General features: G+C 45.2%; 1 protein-coding gene across 1 annotated transcript in view; it reads right to left on the reverse strand.

Moving 5' to 3' along the window:
* Positions 1–4,356: 4,356 nt before the first annotated feature.
* Positions 4,357–14,484, reverse strand: part of LOC142302285 (uncharacterized) — a 40,282-nt gene continuing 30,154 nt past the window's right edge. The window contains 3 exon segments of the mRNA XM_075343354.1: positions 4,357–5,972; positions 5,975–6,511; positions 10,744–10,976. Coding sequence (XP_075199469.1) covers positions 4,906–5,972; positions 5,975–6,511; positions 10,744–10,976 — 1,837 coding nt within the window. The 3' untranslated portion in view covers positions 4,357–4,905.

Consider the following 14,484-nt stretch of genomic DNA (forward strand, 5'->3'; position numbering starts at 1 on the left):
AGGCTTGTTGACTACTCTTTCTGGTGCTTGCGCCCTCTTGTGGACTTTTGTCTAACTGCACTTTGGAGTTCTATCTCTATTCAGCTTCTGCGCCCCCTGGTGGAAGCCTGACCATAATCTTACGTACCCACAACCAGTGGTTGTCTTCATTTTATGTGTCTCCACGGATTACTGAGGTGCATTTAGAAAAAAAGATTCTTGATTTCCTTTATGGGATAAAAATGGTGCTCAGTCTCATTGATGAATTACAAGCCAGAGCATACTGTAGGTTTGCACAGGGTACCCTAGATACGTCCACAGGTATCCCCATTGCAATCAAGTTGTTTTTTTTTAAAAACATCCAGTCCAGGCCGTTCCTGCCCTAGGGAATCCCGGTATTGTGGATTACTTTGTATGTTTATTTTGTTTTAGCAGAAAAACATTAGCGAAATCAATTTCTAGGACTTTTTTTTTTCCCATCACTTCACCAGAAACCTAGATCTAGAAAATCTGTAATGATATTAGAGGGTTTAAAATGATCAGAAGGAGAACAGTCAGTTAATCTTTCCTTTGGGCTCAACTATACATTAAAATATCCTGGAATGTAAGGCGATAATCCCAGTATTGAACTACCTGAGGCTGTAGACATATTTCTGCCATGTCTGGTTAGAAAATTGTGGCTGGTACTGGTATGACCCCAAAATTAGCTACATTGCCCCAAATATAGTGAATGCCACCGTGCACTCATATATAGTGATAAACACAGTATTCCAAAATACAGCAGCAGTCCCTTGGAATATTTATATAACTCAAGCGAGTTGAGCAATCTCCCGAAATTTGGCAGACTAGATTGACTCGGTAAAAATAAAACCGGTCCCAAATCAAAAGTCCTCCAATTGCTGTGTAAAGACATTTAAGATGTGCCATAAGGTCTTTTCAAACACCAGATTTAAGGGAAGGAGTTAATAAAATATATTATACTCGCTTGTCCTAGTCCTTCACCTCTCCTTACTTTGCCTCCACGGTTCCCCGGTCCTATAGTCCATTTTTCGGTTCTTCCAGTTCTCAATGCCAATGCAGGGACCAATGATTGGCCTCAAGAGTCAATTGGGAGGGGCAATGCGGTCAAGAGGTCATTTGATGGAAGGGGAGGGTTCGAAGCTAGCCAGTTATGGCCCACATAGACTCACATATGAGGCGATAAACATCACTGATGTCAGTGATGTGCATTGCCCCCCCTCCAGTTGAGCTCAAGAGGGCAATCTTTGGCATATTGGACCGAGTGGTTATGGAGACAGCATAATGACAATTAAGGGCTTAGGACAGGTGAATATGCTGTATTTTATTCTTTTAATCACATTCTAATAAAAAAATGACCCAAGAAAATGGAGCCAAGTGGAGAACTGAATCCCCAAAATTTTGGATTCACCAAAATGAATTTGATTTGCTAATCAATTACCTCATCTCTAAACTCCTTCCCTTGTCCTGCTGGGGATTATATCACAGCACTGCCTCAAACACCATGCATACAGCATGGTGTGTGAGGCTCTCCGTAGCTCAGTAACCCAGGGTCGTCATATTGATGACCCAAGGTTAACATGGTAGCGATCAGATTCCTGTGATCACGATTGCCCGGGAGAGGATAGCAATTCCTCTCCCTGTCTCCTGAATGCTGTGATTGCAGCATTTAGGGGGTTAAACTGCCAAGAGCAGCACGGGCACCGCTCCGGGCAGTGAGAGCTGGGTCCCGGAGATGTGGGAGTACAGAGACCAAACCCCTGTGATTGTCATGTCTTAAAAAAAAAAAAAAGCACAAAAAGAAGCAGGTTAAAACACATATGAAAAAACGCGCAAACACAAGAAGTGTTTTTTTTCTGCTGCGTTTTTTTCTGCCAAAACATGCTTTTTTTACGCGCAGAAAAGAAACGCACAAAAGAAACAACATTGGAACGTAGCCTAAAATAATTAATCCGATTTTCATCCAGAAGAGTGGGACACCTTTTTTCTCATTCTTGTGCAATGAGTTTTTTTTTTACTCAGAAGCGATTAATCATTTACAGTTTCCTATGCTACAGAAGTGCAATGTATTTGTAAAAATTGGATGCAAAACTGGGGCTCCATGTGGCATCCGATTTTGTTCTCACACCCATAGACTTGAATGGTTGAAAAAAATCCAAAAGAGTCAGCGGCACTCACCATACAGTTAAAAACGTCATGCTTTATTTAAACCACTTAATCAAATCACAGCTAGGGGGAACAGGTGCCAGAGGCCGGATGATGGCCGTTTCGCATTTCCAAGCACTTTAACAGGTCCTATCCACCGCTGGTCCTCTAGGCGTTCCACCGCAGGTCCTTGATACGTTCCACTGCACTGCATCCCAGGTTCCCCTGCAGACTAGAAGCAATCGGTATCACCAGATATGGTGAGTGTGTGCGATCTGATGTATGAGTGTGTCGGCCAGAAGCAGGGGAGGATAAGTGTAGAGCATACCTGCTGAGAGCGCCCACCGAAGATCGCAGGAGGACCTGGGAGTGATGCAGACGTCCGAGGTCAAGAAATTAGACTCTCCTGGTAAGAGAGTCTGTTTTTTTTTGGGGGGGGGGGAGTAAACTCACTCCTAAGGCCCATTGCCCACGCTGTGTAGATTTGATGCATATTTTCAGAAATCTGCAGCTCAATCTGCATGTCCATTGTGAAGCCAGCAAAGTCTATGAGAATTCAGAAGTGCTGTGCCCACGTTGCTTATTTTTCCCTTGTGTATTTGGTGCAGATTTGGTGCAGAAAAAAAGAAATCTGCACCAAATACGCAAGGGAAAATACTCATAGCACTTCTGAATGCTCGTCGACTTTGCTGGCTTCACAATGGACATGCAGATTTTGCTGCAGATTTCTGAAAATCTGCGTCAAAATCTGCTTCAAAATACGCAGTGTGGACACAGGGTCTAAGGGACACTTTGCACACTACGACATCGCAGTTGCGATGTCGGAGGGGTCATGTCGAAAGTGACGCACTTCCGGCGTCGCACTCGACATCGTAGTGTGTAAATCCTAGATCATATGATTAAAGAGCGCAAAATCGTCGTAATCGTATCATCGGTGTAGTGTCTGGGAATTCCATAATTACGCGACTGCGACAGGTATGATGTTGTTCCTTGTTCCTGCGGCAGGAGCGAGGAACATCTCCTACCTGCGTCCCGGCTGCCAATGCGGAAGGAAGGAGGTAGGCGGGATGTTTACGTCCCGCTCATCTCCGCCCCTCCGCTGCTATTGGCCGCCTGCCGTGTGACGTCGCTATGACGCCACACGACCCGCCCCCTTAATAAGGAGGCGGATCGCCGGCCAGAGCGACGTCGCAGGGCAGGTGAGTGCATGTGAAGCTGGCGTAGCGATAATGTTTGCTACGGCAGCAATCACAAGATATCGCACCTGCGACGGGGGCGGGTACTATCGCACTCGGCATCGCAAGCATCGGCTTGCGATGTCGTAGTGTGCAAAGTGCCCCTAACAGTCTTTCCCCAAGGATTAGCCCCACCCTGAAAATAAGCCCTAGCGCATTTTGGGTAAAAAAAATTATATAAGATCGTGTCTTATTTTTGGGGAAACACTGTAGTAAAATATTTGCTTTCCCATGAAGCTGGAGTACCTACTTTTCTTTTTATATAGTCAAAGTGCCTGATGAGGAAATTGGAATTAGTAACACTAAAAGATAAAAAGAAAAAAACTCAGGTATTCATCATCTATATACATAGATTTTAATAGCCCTCTGAATATCCAGACTTGGTGTCCCCAAAAATTAAACAAACTGGCAAAAAGGCAGATTTCATGTAATTAGGATATTATCAAAACAATACAGGGAAGATTTACGAGATTACATCCACAGTTTCAGACGGTGGCAAAATTTTGAGAATTTAGAGATCTCTTGTGCAGGATAAAAGTAAAGCTCCACATAAAAGGAAAACTGGTGAGACTATGATGTGACTTCAGTTTCCCATCACAAACAGGTCGGGAGTGTTTTACACTCATAATGCTGCTCTAAGAATAAAAAGATTTCTATGTATGTGGAATGTTCTTTGTGTTTAACCCAAAGGTGGAATCCGACCATAGGGTAAATTGTGCGGAATTCCATTTGCGGAATCCATGATTATATGGGGGAGTCGGATGAGATACCCATCGACTGAATAATCATTGGCTGACAGCTATATGTTGTATATTGTCAGCTTTAGAATACAGACATTAAAGGCCCTGTCACACACACAGATGGCAGATCTGTGGCAGATCTGTGGCAGCAGTGAAATTGTGGACAATCAGAGACAGGTTTGTGTCTGTGTACAAATGGAACAATATGTCCATAATTTCACTGCAGCCACAGATCTGCCAAAGATTTATCTGTGTGTGTGACAGGGCCTTAACTCTTCTCACTGGGGGTAAAAACGTTTAGGGATGTAATGTGCCCCAAAACACTCACTTCCTCCCCCAGAAATGCTTTGTTTATGGCTGGCTGTATGTGGGTGGAGAGCCATACTGACCAATCATTAACTTTTATTATACTCATTACTCGAGTTGAGGCCGTCCGGGCGTCTGACCTGCTTGACTCGAGTAATGACAGGTGAATTGTGAAATATTCAGGTTCAGATTATTTGTACTGAGTACTATTCCAGTATTCGTCACAAATAACGAATCTAATGCAAATCAATGGGAAACCTGAGCATTTTTCTGGGAAATACTTGGATTAGGTTTGTTATTTGTGACTAATACAGGAATAGTACTCGGTATTCAGAACAAATAATCCAAACCCAAATATTTCACTATTCGCCTATCACTAGTAACGGGCACTCGAGCATCACAGTGGTCACTCATCATTTTGCGTGCCGAGCATTGTACTGCTTGCCCATCACTAATCAACACCTACAGCCTTGTCTTCTTATTTATCCAATTGGCTGATCCCAGTTGTTGCCTCCCCCGAATATCTTTATCGAACCATCCCATATACATAATGCAGCATGAAGGGGCTCGGTGAAGATGGCAGTGAATGTGTGTAAGTGTCTGATGGGGTCACACAGCTCATAAAAGGACAACTGCCCGACCTCATAATCCAGACATATCCTTACTCTATCACTGGAGATCTTGTCAGGTAACTGGATCTCTTCACTGTCATGTCTCACTGAATACTGATTATCATATCTCCACAAACTCCAGGACTTGTTATTATACCCAATATATGACTGGCGCCCCCTCCTGTCTATACTGAGATAACACATCCCTACAATCCAATAATATGATCTTCTGTCCTCCACATCCCAGTAATGTCGTCCTGAGGTAAATCCCCTCCTGCTCATCACCTGGTAACCCTGGAATCTCTCTGCTGTTTCTGGACGATTCTGGTTCTCTCGTGTCCTGGTTGCAGTTTTTCGGTTATCAGAAATATGAATATAATTATTAGCTGTGTTTTCATCCAGTAATATGTCTGCAGGACCCTCCACATAGATCCCGCTCTTTATATCTGTTATTACCTCACATAATGTGTCAACTGTGTCTGAAATCACAGCCACATCCAGGTCATCTTCATCATGGAGCTGTTTATCATGGCCCCCTGTGTCCTCATCACCTCCCTCCTCTTCAGGATCACACAAGTCCCCGGTGTCTGGTTCCTGTAAGACGGTCAGTGGATCAGTCATGTTACACAGCTCCTCAATGTGCCTCATCTTCCTGGACAGCTCGTCCTTCTTTATTTCTAGCTGATAGATCCGAGCAGGCAGTGACAGTGACTCTTCCTTTTCCTGTCTGTATATCTCCCTTGGGATCCTCATCTCCAGGTCGTCCAGTCGTCTCCTGATGTCTGCACACAGGGCAATGACTCTCTTGACTTTTCCAGCTGCTTTTTCTTTAGCTTTTCTTCTGCGCTCCTTCAGACTGTGGAGTTGTTCCTCAGCCTCCTCTCTCTTTATGGTCAGTTTTTGATAAACATTCCTCAGCTTCTTCTTCTTCTCAGAGGCGCCTCATCTAGCATCTCCACCCGGTGTCCCCGATGTTCTCCGGCCAAACTGCAGGACACACAGATACAAGCCGCGTCCTCAGTGCAGTAATATTCCAGGATCTTCTTATGGACAGAACATTTGCTTTTCTCCAGAGAAGTGCTGGGATCAGATAAGACGTGTTCTGGAGATTTGCTGTGAACTCTCAGATGTTTCTCACACAGAGAAGCCTCACAGTGTAGACAGGATCTAACAGCAGGTACAGGAGAGTCCACACAGTAAGTGCAGCAGATCCCGATTTCCATCTGTGTTGGTGGAGTAATCAGGAAATTCTCCATTACTTTACTCAAAGCTATGTTCCTCATCAGCGTCGGCCGCTCCTGAAACTCTTCTCTGCAGTCAGGACAGGAATAAACTCCAGACTCGTCCTGTGTATCCAGCACACGATCAATACAGACCCGGCAGAAGTTGTGTCCACATCTCAGCATTACAGGATCTGTATAAGAGCTCAGACAGATGGAGCAGAGCAGCTCGTCTCTCAGATCAGCAGACGCCATGGCTGACACAGGAAGAGAGAAACAAAACTACAGTTATCTGCTGCTCAAAAACCAGAGGGCGGATTTTATATCTGTGTTGCTCAAGGGCGTTTGTAAAAATCAAGTATCCAAGCTAAGTTTTTACTTGTAGTTAAAGTTCTTAAGGTCCAGTCACACTAAGCAACTTACCAGCGATCCCAACAACGATAGGGATCGCTGGTAAGTTGCTAGGAGGTTGCTGGTGAGATGTCACACTGCGACGCTCCAGCGATCCCACCAGCAACCTGACCTGGCAGGGATCGCTGGAGCGTCGCTACACAAGTTGCTGGTGAGCTCACCAGCAACCAGTGACCAGCCCCCAGCGCAGCGTGGAAGATGCTGCGCTTGGTAACTAAGGTAAATATCGGGTAACCAACCCGATATTTACCTTGGTTACCACCGCACGGAGCTACACGTGCAGAGAGCAGGGAGCAGCGCACACTGAGCGCTGGCTCCCTGCTCTCCTAGTTACAGCACACATCGGGTTAATTAGCCGATGTGTGCTGCAGCTAAATGTGCACAGAGCAGGGAGCAGCGCACACTGCTTAGCGCTGGCTCCCTGCTCTCCTAGTTACAGCACACATGGGGTTAATTAACCTGATGTGTCCTGCAGCTACATGTGCACAGAGCAGGAGCCGGCACTGACAGTGAGAGCGGCGGAGGCTGGTAGCAAAGGTAAATATCGGGTAACCAAGGACAGGGCTTCTTGGTTACCCGATGTTTACATTGGTTACCAGCCTCCGCAGAAGCCGGCTCCTGCTCACTGCACATTTAGTTGTTGCTGTCTCGCTGTCACACACAGCGATCTGTGCTTCACAGCGGGACAGCAACAACTAAAAAATGGCCCAGGACATTCAGCAACAACCAACGACCTCACAGCAGGGGCCAGGTTGTTGCTGGATGTCACACACAGCAACATCGCTAGCAACGTCACAAAAGTTGTTCGTTAGCAGCGATGTTGCTAGCGATGTTGCTAGCGATGTTGCTTAGTGTGACGGGGCCTTTAAGGTCCCCATACACATTAGACTGTCATCCAAATCCACTAGTTTGGCTGATCTTGAATGTGTATGGCGGGGTCCCAAACCTGTGGCTCTGGAGTCACATGTGGCTCCCAGGGCTCGTGATGTGTGGCTCTCTGCAGTCTTTCAACTTAGTCTCCAGATGGGGACTTTTGTGAGTAGCCTCACAGAGAAGAGCACTTTTGAATGGGGGTAGAATAGAAACCCCTGTACCTTGTATCCCCTTAAAATTAAGACATCTGCCCATTAGCTGAATATCAAGAGCAAGTGGGTCACACAGCAAGACAACGACCCAAGGCACACAAGTCAGAAAGACAATTTCTGTCCTAGGAGCTCCTACACTTCACATAGTTTTCTATGGAAGCAGTGCTAAGCCAAGTCTTAATACTTCACAGTAATCCTAATAGAATTCAAAAGATTCGAAGCCACGCTAAGATCCCAACAGGCTTCTGAAAAGGAGTCAACAAAATCCTTTTGTCAAGGAGCTTTCTTGGTAGAGTCTTGATCTCTCACTTTCCCAGACACCATTGGTAAATTACTTTCAGAAACCATGTAACATAAGGCTGAAGATGTCCATGCGGTGTGCGGAGATCCTTCCCTTACCCTCCCGTCTCCCATTCATGGAAGAAAGTCTGAAACCATCCCCTATAGAATACCCATGTAGGAACCCTATCTAGACATTTTGCAATATTGATCTTAAAAGGGAAGGTGTCGTCCAAAAAAAAAAGTAATAATTTCAATAACTGAAAAAATGTAAAGTATTAACGTTTTAATGTTTGTTTAATTGAGTAAAATATATATATATAAAAAAAATAAAAAGTTTGATATTTTTCACTCAAACTCTAGGGTGGCTTTAAGTATGGATACACCCTGATAAAATGGAAGTGGTTGCTGATATCACCTTACCGTTTGTGGCATATTAGTACATGGAAGGGGCAAAACATTTGAGGCCGGGTGACGCCCATGGCAGCTGTGACGCCCTGGGCAAGCCAGGGGTCACAGGTCATCACACCACCACACCCTACACCCCAGTTAGGAACACCAAAGCTAACCAGAAATCCTTGTTGCCTTCCTCCAGGGGCTGGTGTCCACACCAGGGGGTGGGCCAGGCGGTTGGCTCCGCCCACCGAGGAGTTCACAGCTCTGGAGGCGGGAAGAACCAGGCAGAACAGAGTCCAGCTAGGGACGGAAAGGAGTAAATGAGTAGTTCAGTTTAGGAAGTGAAGTGGTAGAGGAGCTTAGGAGAGAAGCTGAAGTAAAGTGAAAAGTGACAGTTTGTAAAGCCTGAAGTTGGTCCGGGTGTGTGCCCCGGGCTGAGAGACAGCAAGGTCAGCAGACGGCGGTGATTGTCCGCAGGGGTGACTGCTCGGAGGTTGCTGGAAGGACCGCGGACGGGTGGTGACCCGGCGGTCTGGAGCAGTGTACAAGGAACAGTCAGCACCAGGGCAGGGGCCTTTCGGATCCCGGCAAGGCGAGGAGTCGCCATAATTTGCCAAATCCGTCAGTGAAGGGGACGACTGTCTCCCAACAACCAAGTCCCGATAGAAGGCAACAGTCCGACCATAACGGAGAGACACCGCCACCGCCAGGGCACCAGTTTCTCAGGGCCAGCGCCTGCGGGCAAAGTAGGGCTCCTCTTGCCCATATCCAAGCCGGGGAGCGGGTTACCGGTGGGAACCCATCGCAACCATCATCATCTTAGGTGCAGGACAAAGGGACCGTCACCGTCAACTACTGGGGAAAAGCAAGTGCAGCCGTCCGTGGGAACCGTCTTTCCAGCCGTGTGTTTTACCGAGAACGGTGTCATCGTCTCAGGCTGAGTGAGTACCACAGTGCCGCAAGGCACAGCGCTGCCCCCGCGTCCCTGCGCCCACCAGGCCCTGCATCTCCCACCTCCTCACTGGGCCCCGGGATCACCAACCCCTACCCACGGAGGGGCAACACAACAACTTGCTGCTCCATACCATCATTCCCGGGATCCCCATACAGAGCAGCTGTGGTGTCAACAAATCACCACAACCGTGGGTGGCGTCACGGACAATAAACTATATCCCAAAACACAATCCCCTTTCACTCACGGGCGAGGAGCGCCGCTCGAGACCCACGGGATCCGGCCCACCGCTTGAGCCACCACAGAGCAGCGGCAGCCGGACCCGAGCAGTGGGGTGAGCGCAGTGCTGACACCCTCCTCCCCGCCCGCGACACAGCCATCTGCAAAGCCGCCATTTTGAATTCAACTTCACTTTTTTCAATGGGAAGGGAGTCATGTGACACATCAAACACAGAGAATTGCACAAGAAAAACAATGGTGTGCTCATTTTTAACTTAGCTTTATTCATTATCGAGTTATTGACACGCTCAGTGCCCTCTCTTTTCTGCTTTTATTTAATTTAGATTCCTTAGTGGGGAATGCATCTTTTATTTTATTGTCCTCCTTGGCCCCTCAGCTTCTTCACGTCTGCTCCTTCCCTCCCCAGTAGAATCAGCCTCATGACATTCTTCCACCGGGAAAAAAAATGCATTAGGAAAGGCGCAATGGCAACACTGAGGTCAACACAAAGTACTGTAATGCGCATGCTCAGGGAGAGGCCAAAGAAAACCATTGACCGGGAAGTAAAGCAGGTGTATGCGCATTTGTACATTATAAATAAAGTATGCCTGCGCAGGAGCAGAATTTGGGGACACTGTGCGTATGATATAAGACGACTCATCCCCATAAGGCAAGCAAGAGGATGGCGATTGCAGCGAGACAGGAGGCGTAAAAAACCCAAAACAAAACAGGGAGAATCTTAGAGGGGAGAAGCTAGAGAGGAGGAACCTGCATGGGAGGAGCCAGAAGGGAGGAGCCTGCAGGGTAAGTGCGGAGGGGATTAAACGTCAGTTGGTGTCTGTGCTGTGAGGGAGAGAGAACGCGTTTCGGAGTGACCTGGCCCCCGAGGCGATTTTTGGCACAAGTGAGGAAATCCTCTATTTTACCCTTATCAGCCGCCATATTTGGTCCATCACGTTACCATAATTTTAGATCTGGGAAAACAAATTGATAACATTAAGAATTTATTTTGGACTGGGCCCAAGAGTGTTATAATATCCCTGTGTGTAAGGTGATACATTGCAGCATTATTCTCCTTGAGGTGGCGTACATGTTCTGCCATGCCAGGTAAGAAACTGTAGCTAGAATTGATGTGAGAAGGCCTCACAAGTGCCGACCACACTGTCCACAACTATAGTGATTACCACAATGTCCTCACATATACCGTAGTGACACACTCTGGACCCCCGTATGCAGGGATAGCCCCCAGTGTAATTTGCCCCATTGGCCTGGTGGGAGAAGTCTGAGCAGGAGGAGACATCACTATCGGAGAAGAGATCTTTGTGATTGCAGGAGTTATATTCTTCATAATGTAGCATGATTTGCCCGAGGATATAAATCCTAAAAGATTGAGCGGGTTCACAAAAAAACCTGTCAGACTGGAAAAAAAAGCAGGAACCCACCCAACTCGATAACTTTGTAAATAAATAAATATTATAAGAATTGGATTGCAGAGCCTCATTACTGTTGTACTTTTTCCTTTATCTCTAAGGCCACGTACACACAGTATTTGGTGACTATTTTATTTTTTTACCTCCGTATTTGTAAGCGGCTAGGAATATGCAAAAAACGCAGAAGTGGTGCACGTGTTTCTATTGTACTTTTCAATGCCATCGGCAGTTCTCACAGAGCAGCATGAGACCCGGCAGAGGCTGGTGTCCCAGAGGGTGTTTTGTTTTTGTTTTTTTAAATAAAATTATTTTTTGTGTAAGTTTTATTAAATATACATTTTTGGGTTTAGTAATGGGGGTGTTTGATAGATGCCCACCCATTACTAACCTCTGGGCTTGATGCCAGCTGTCATTACACAGCTGGCATCAACCTCATAAACCTTTATCCTGTTTGCCACTGCTCCAGGGTAATGGGAAGAACCAATGCGAAGCGCCAGGATTGGCACATCTAATGGAGGCCCAACTTCTGGATTGGCTGCAGCCTGCTATTTTTAGGCTGGGAAGGACCCAATAACCATGGACCTCCCTAGTCTGAGAATACCAGACCACAGCTGTCAGGTTGACATTGGCTGGTGATCCAATTTGCAAATTGTTTAGTTAAAGTTAAAAAAAAAAATAACGTGGGGTGACTTCTGTTTTGGATTACCAGCCAAGGTGAAGCTTCCAGCTGTGGCATGCAGGCTGCAGCTGTCCGCTTTACTTTAGCTGGCTAACAAAAAAGGAGATACCCCCACGTTTTTTTTTTCTTTCCAAAAATTATGTATTTTCTTGCAAAATAGAAAGCTAAACACCCTTTAGTGCCACATGAAAGGCACTAAATGGTGCAAGCTTAGAATATGTAGAGGGTTGGGACATTAGATGGCTGTTTGACCTCTATCTATTTTACTATCTATCTAGCTATCATTTAACTTTATTCCGTATGTCGTCTTCTTTTACATGCAGGTAAAAAAAAAAAAAAAAGGAGCCAGGATATTCAGTCATTCCATGACGGGAAGTTAGCACTTCAAGGAGTGTTTGGAATATTATAAAAAGCTTGTGTGCGCAAGCCAAAACATTCATGCCTTCATGGAGTACTGCTGAGCCACCAAAAGATGTCATGGCCGACTTATGTGGAATGCTTCTGCTCCTGGTCCGAATATTGTGACAAGGTGAAGCGGACTGTGTCATGGACTTTTTATATGCCACCAGATGTACCCAAAGTTCGACAAAAACCCACCTGATGTGCAAGATGGAATTAGTAAGTTTTTTTGGAACAAAATTTATTCTTGCTTACCCCTTGCTGTGGCCTACATGTGTTAGATTAGATTCCAATATAATCTTGACGATTCTTCCCTATTATATAACAAATGATTTCGGATAACTTAAAATCTGTGTCTTGCTAGCCATGTGTGGCTTGTGTCCACGTGATGTGTATCTTGTGGCCCTGTCGCCAAGATGACTGACTCTCAAGGTCAGTCATTTTGGAGAGCTCTGTGCAACATCACAGTAGTCATTCCTTTATTTTTTGGTTGGGGAAGGGGGTGAGTTATTGTGGCCAAAAATGTAATTTTTCTTGACTCCAAATTTGACAGTTTTGTTTTGTTTGTTATTTTAGGGCATTTTGATTTGCACAGAGATAATAGCTTTTGTGAGATGACCTTAAAAATAAAATTTAAAAAAAAAAAATTGCTAAGACAGCTCCCCCCCCCCTCCCAAAATACAAAATAATTTGCCAAACACATGATCAAAATGCACAATTCATATTTGTCATTTGAGGATCTCTTGTCCTGATAATGCGCTGAAACAAATGATAACATTATCAGACGCTGGCAAAGCTGTAGAGATCGGCATAGGAGGGCGCTGCAGCAGCAAGTCCGAAATGAACATGGGGCATCCTAAAACGTTCCATATATTTACATAGCCAGACTTAACTTCCTGTCGCCAATGATAGACCTCGGGCTATAAGATTCATTCTGGGTTTTTTTTTATGGCAAATTTGTGTTATTTCTTATTGTCTTCGCACTTCTTACGTACCGGCACTTTTTACATTACAGAACAGAAATAAACTTATGTGAGCAGGACACAGTTTCCAAGACAGAGGCGGCAGAAACTCAGGAAGATGAGGTGGACCATCAGCGGAAGCCAGAGAGGATGAACCTGCGCATAGCAGCAGCCCAACGTTGCCGCTTGACACCTCCCCCACAGCGGTACTAATACCCTGCAGAGGACATCAAAAGGGGGGAAGAAATCGCCAACACCACCTGTCACGAGGTAGATAGTCAGGTAATCAACTATCTAGCTAGCACAAACAAAAGAATCCGCAATCGTGAATTCACATATGCGGCTATCACATGACCGCTCAAGCACGTCCTTAACATACAGAATAATGAATAGAGGAAAAAAGGACTTAACGTGCAAAAAATCAGAGTTGTCATAATCAATCAAAATCACAACCTCAAGTAATGCATATAAAAGTCATTTTTATTATAAGATATATAAAAAGCAGGTTGGATTTTCATAATATATAAATATACTTTGGTACAGAGTATTTGTGATCACAGTGAAAATGAGGACAGAAAAAAAACAGCACATTAACCCAAGCATGTAAAGTATAATATAGGCTAATAATGAGCTCACCCATGGAGCTTAGTAATGGATCATACATAAAGGTACAGGTAAAATATATCTTTGCACCGTGTTAGCCAGTAGAGATAAAAAATTGGTTAAAAGAACTGAGAGTCCTCAGTGGTTGATACCTTTTAATGGCTAACTGAAAAGATGGTAATAATAGCAAGCTTTCGAGACTACTCAGGTCTCTTCATCAGGCATGGTATCAAATACCAGATACCATGCCTGATGACTCAGGTCTCTTCATCAGGCATGGTATAACACAGAATCTGAAGAGTCACATATTTATACACAACAGGACATAGAATACTGCAGTAAAAAAAAACAAAAAAACAACAAGTTATATGAAACAGAACTCTCACTATGGCAGGGGGGCAAACTAGTTTGCCCCCCTGCCATAGTGAGAGTTCTGTTTCATATAACTTGTTGTTTTGTTTTCTTTTTTTTTTTTTACTTCAGCTCTGATTTTTTGTACGTTAAGTCCTTTTTTCCTATATTCATTATCTAGCTAGCACAGTCAATGATGGAGATGCGGATTAATGCCATAGTCTGTAGTGGCATTTATGCAAGACTTCCTAAGGACCTTCAGCTGTGGACCAAAGCTGCAATCATGCTGCTCATCGATTCCACACTTCCCCCAAATAGCCTTCAGGATGTCTTCACTTTGCTGGACTCAAAGCAGCTACAGCCACCAACCTGAACCCTGGCTACCAGCACTGTGGCCAACCAGACCCTACCACTACCACCAAGACCCACATCCACTGGCTACTATGGTAGTTGTTATGAGTAAC

Source organism: Anomaloglossus baeobatrachus, chromosome 4 (assembly GCF_048569485.1).
Source record: "Anomaloglossus baeobatrachus isolate aAnoBae1 chromosome 4, aAnoBae1.hap1, whole genome shotgun sequence".
Lineage (NCBI taxonomy): Eukaryota > Metazoa > Chordata > Amphibia > Anura > Aromobatidae > Anomaloglossus > Anomaloglossus baeobatrachus.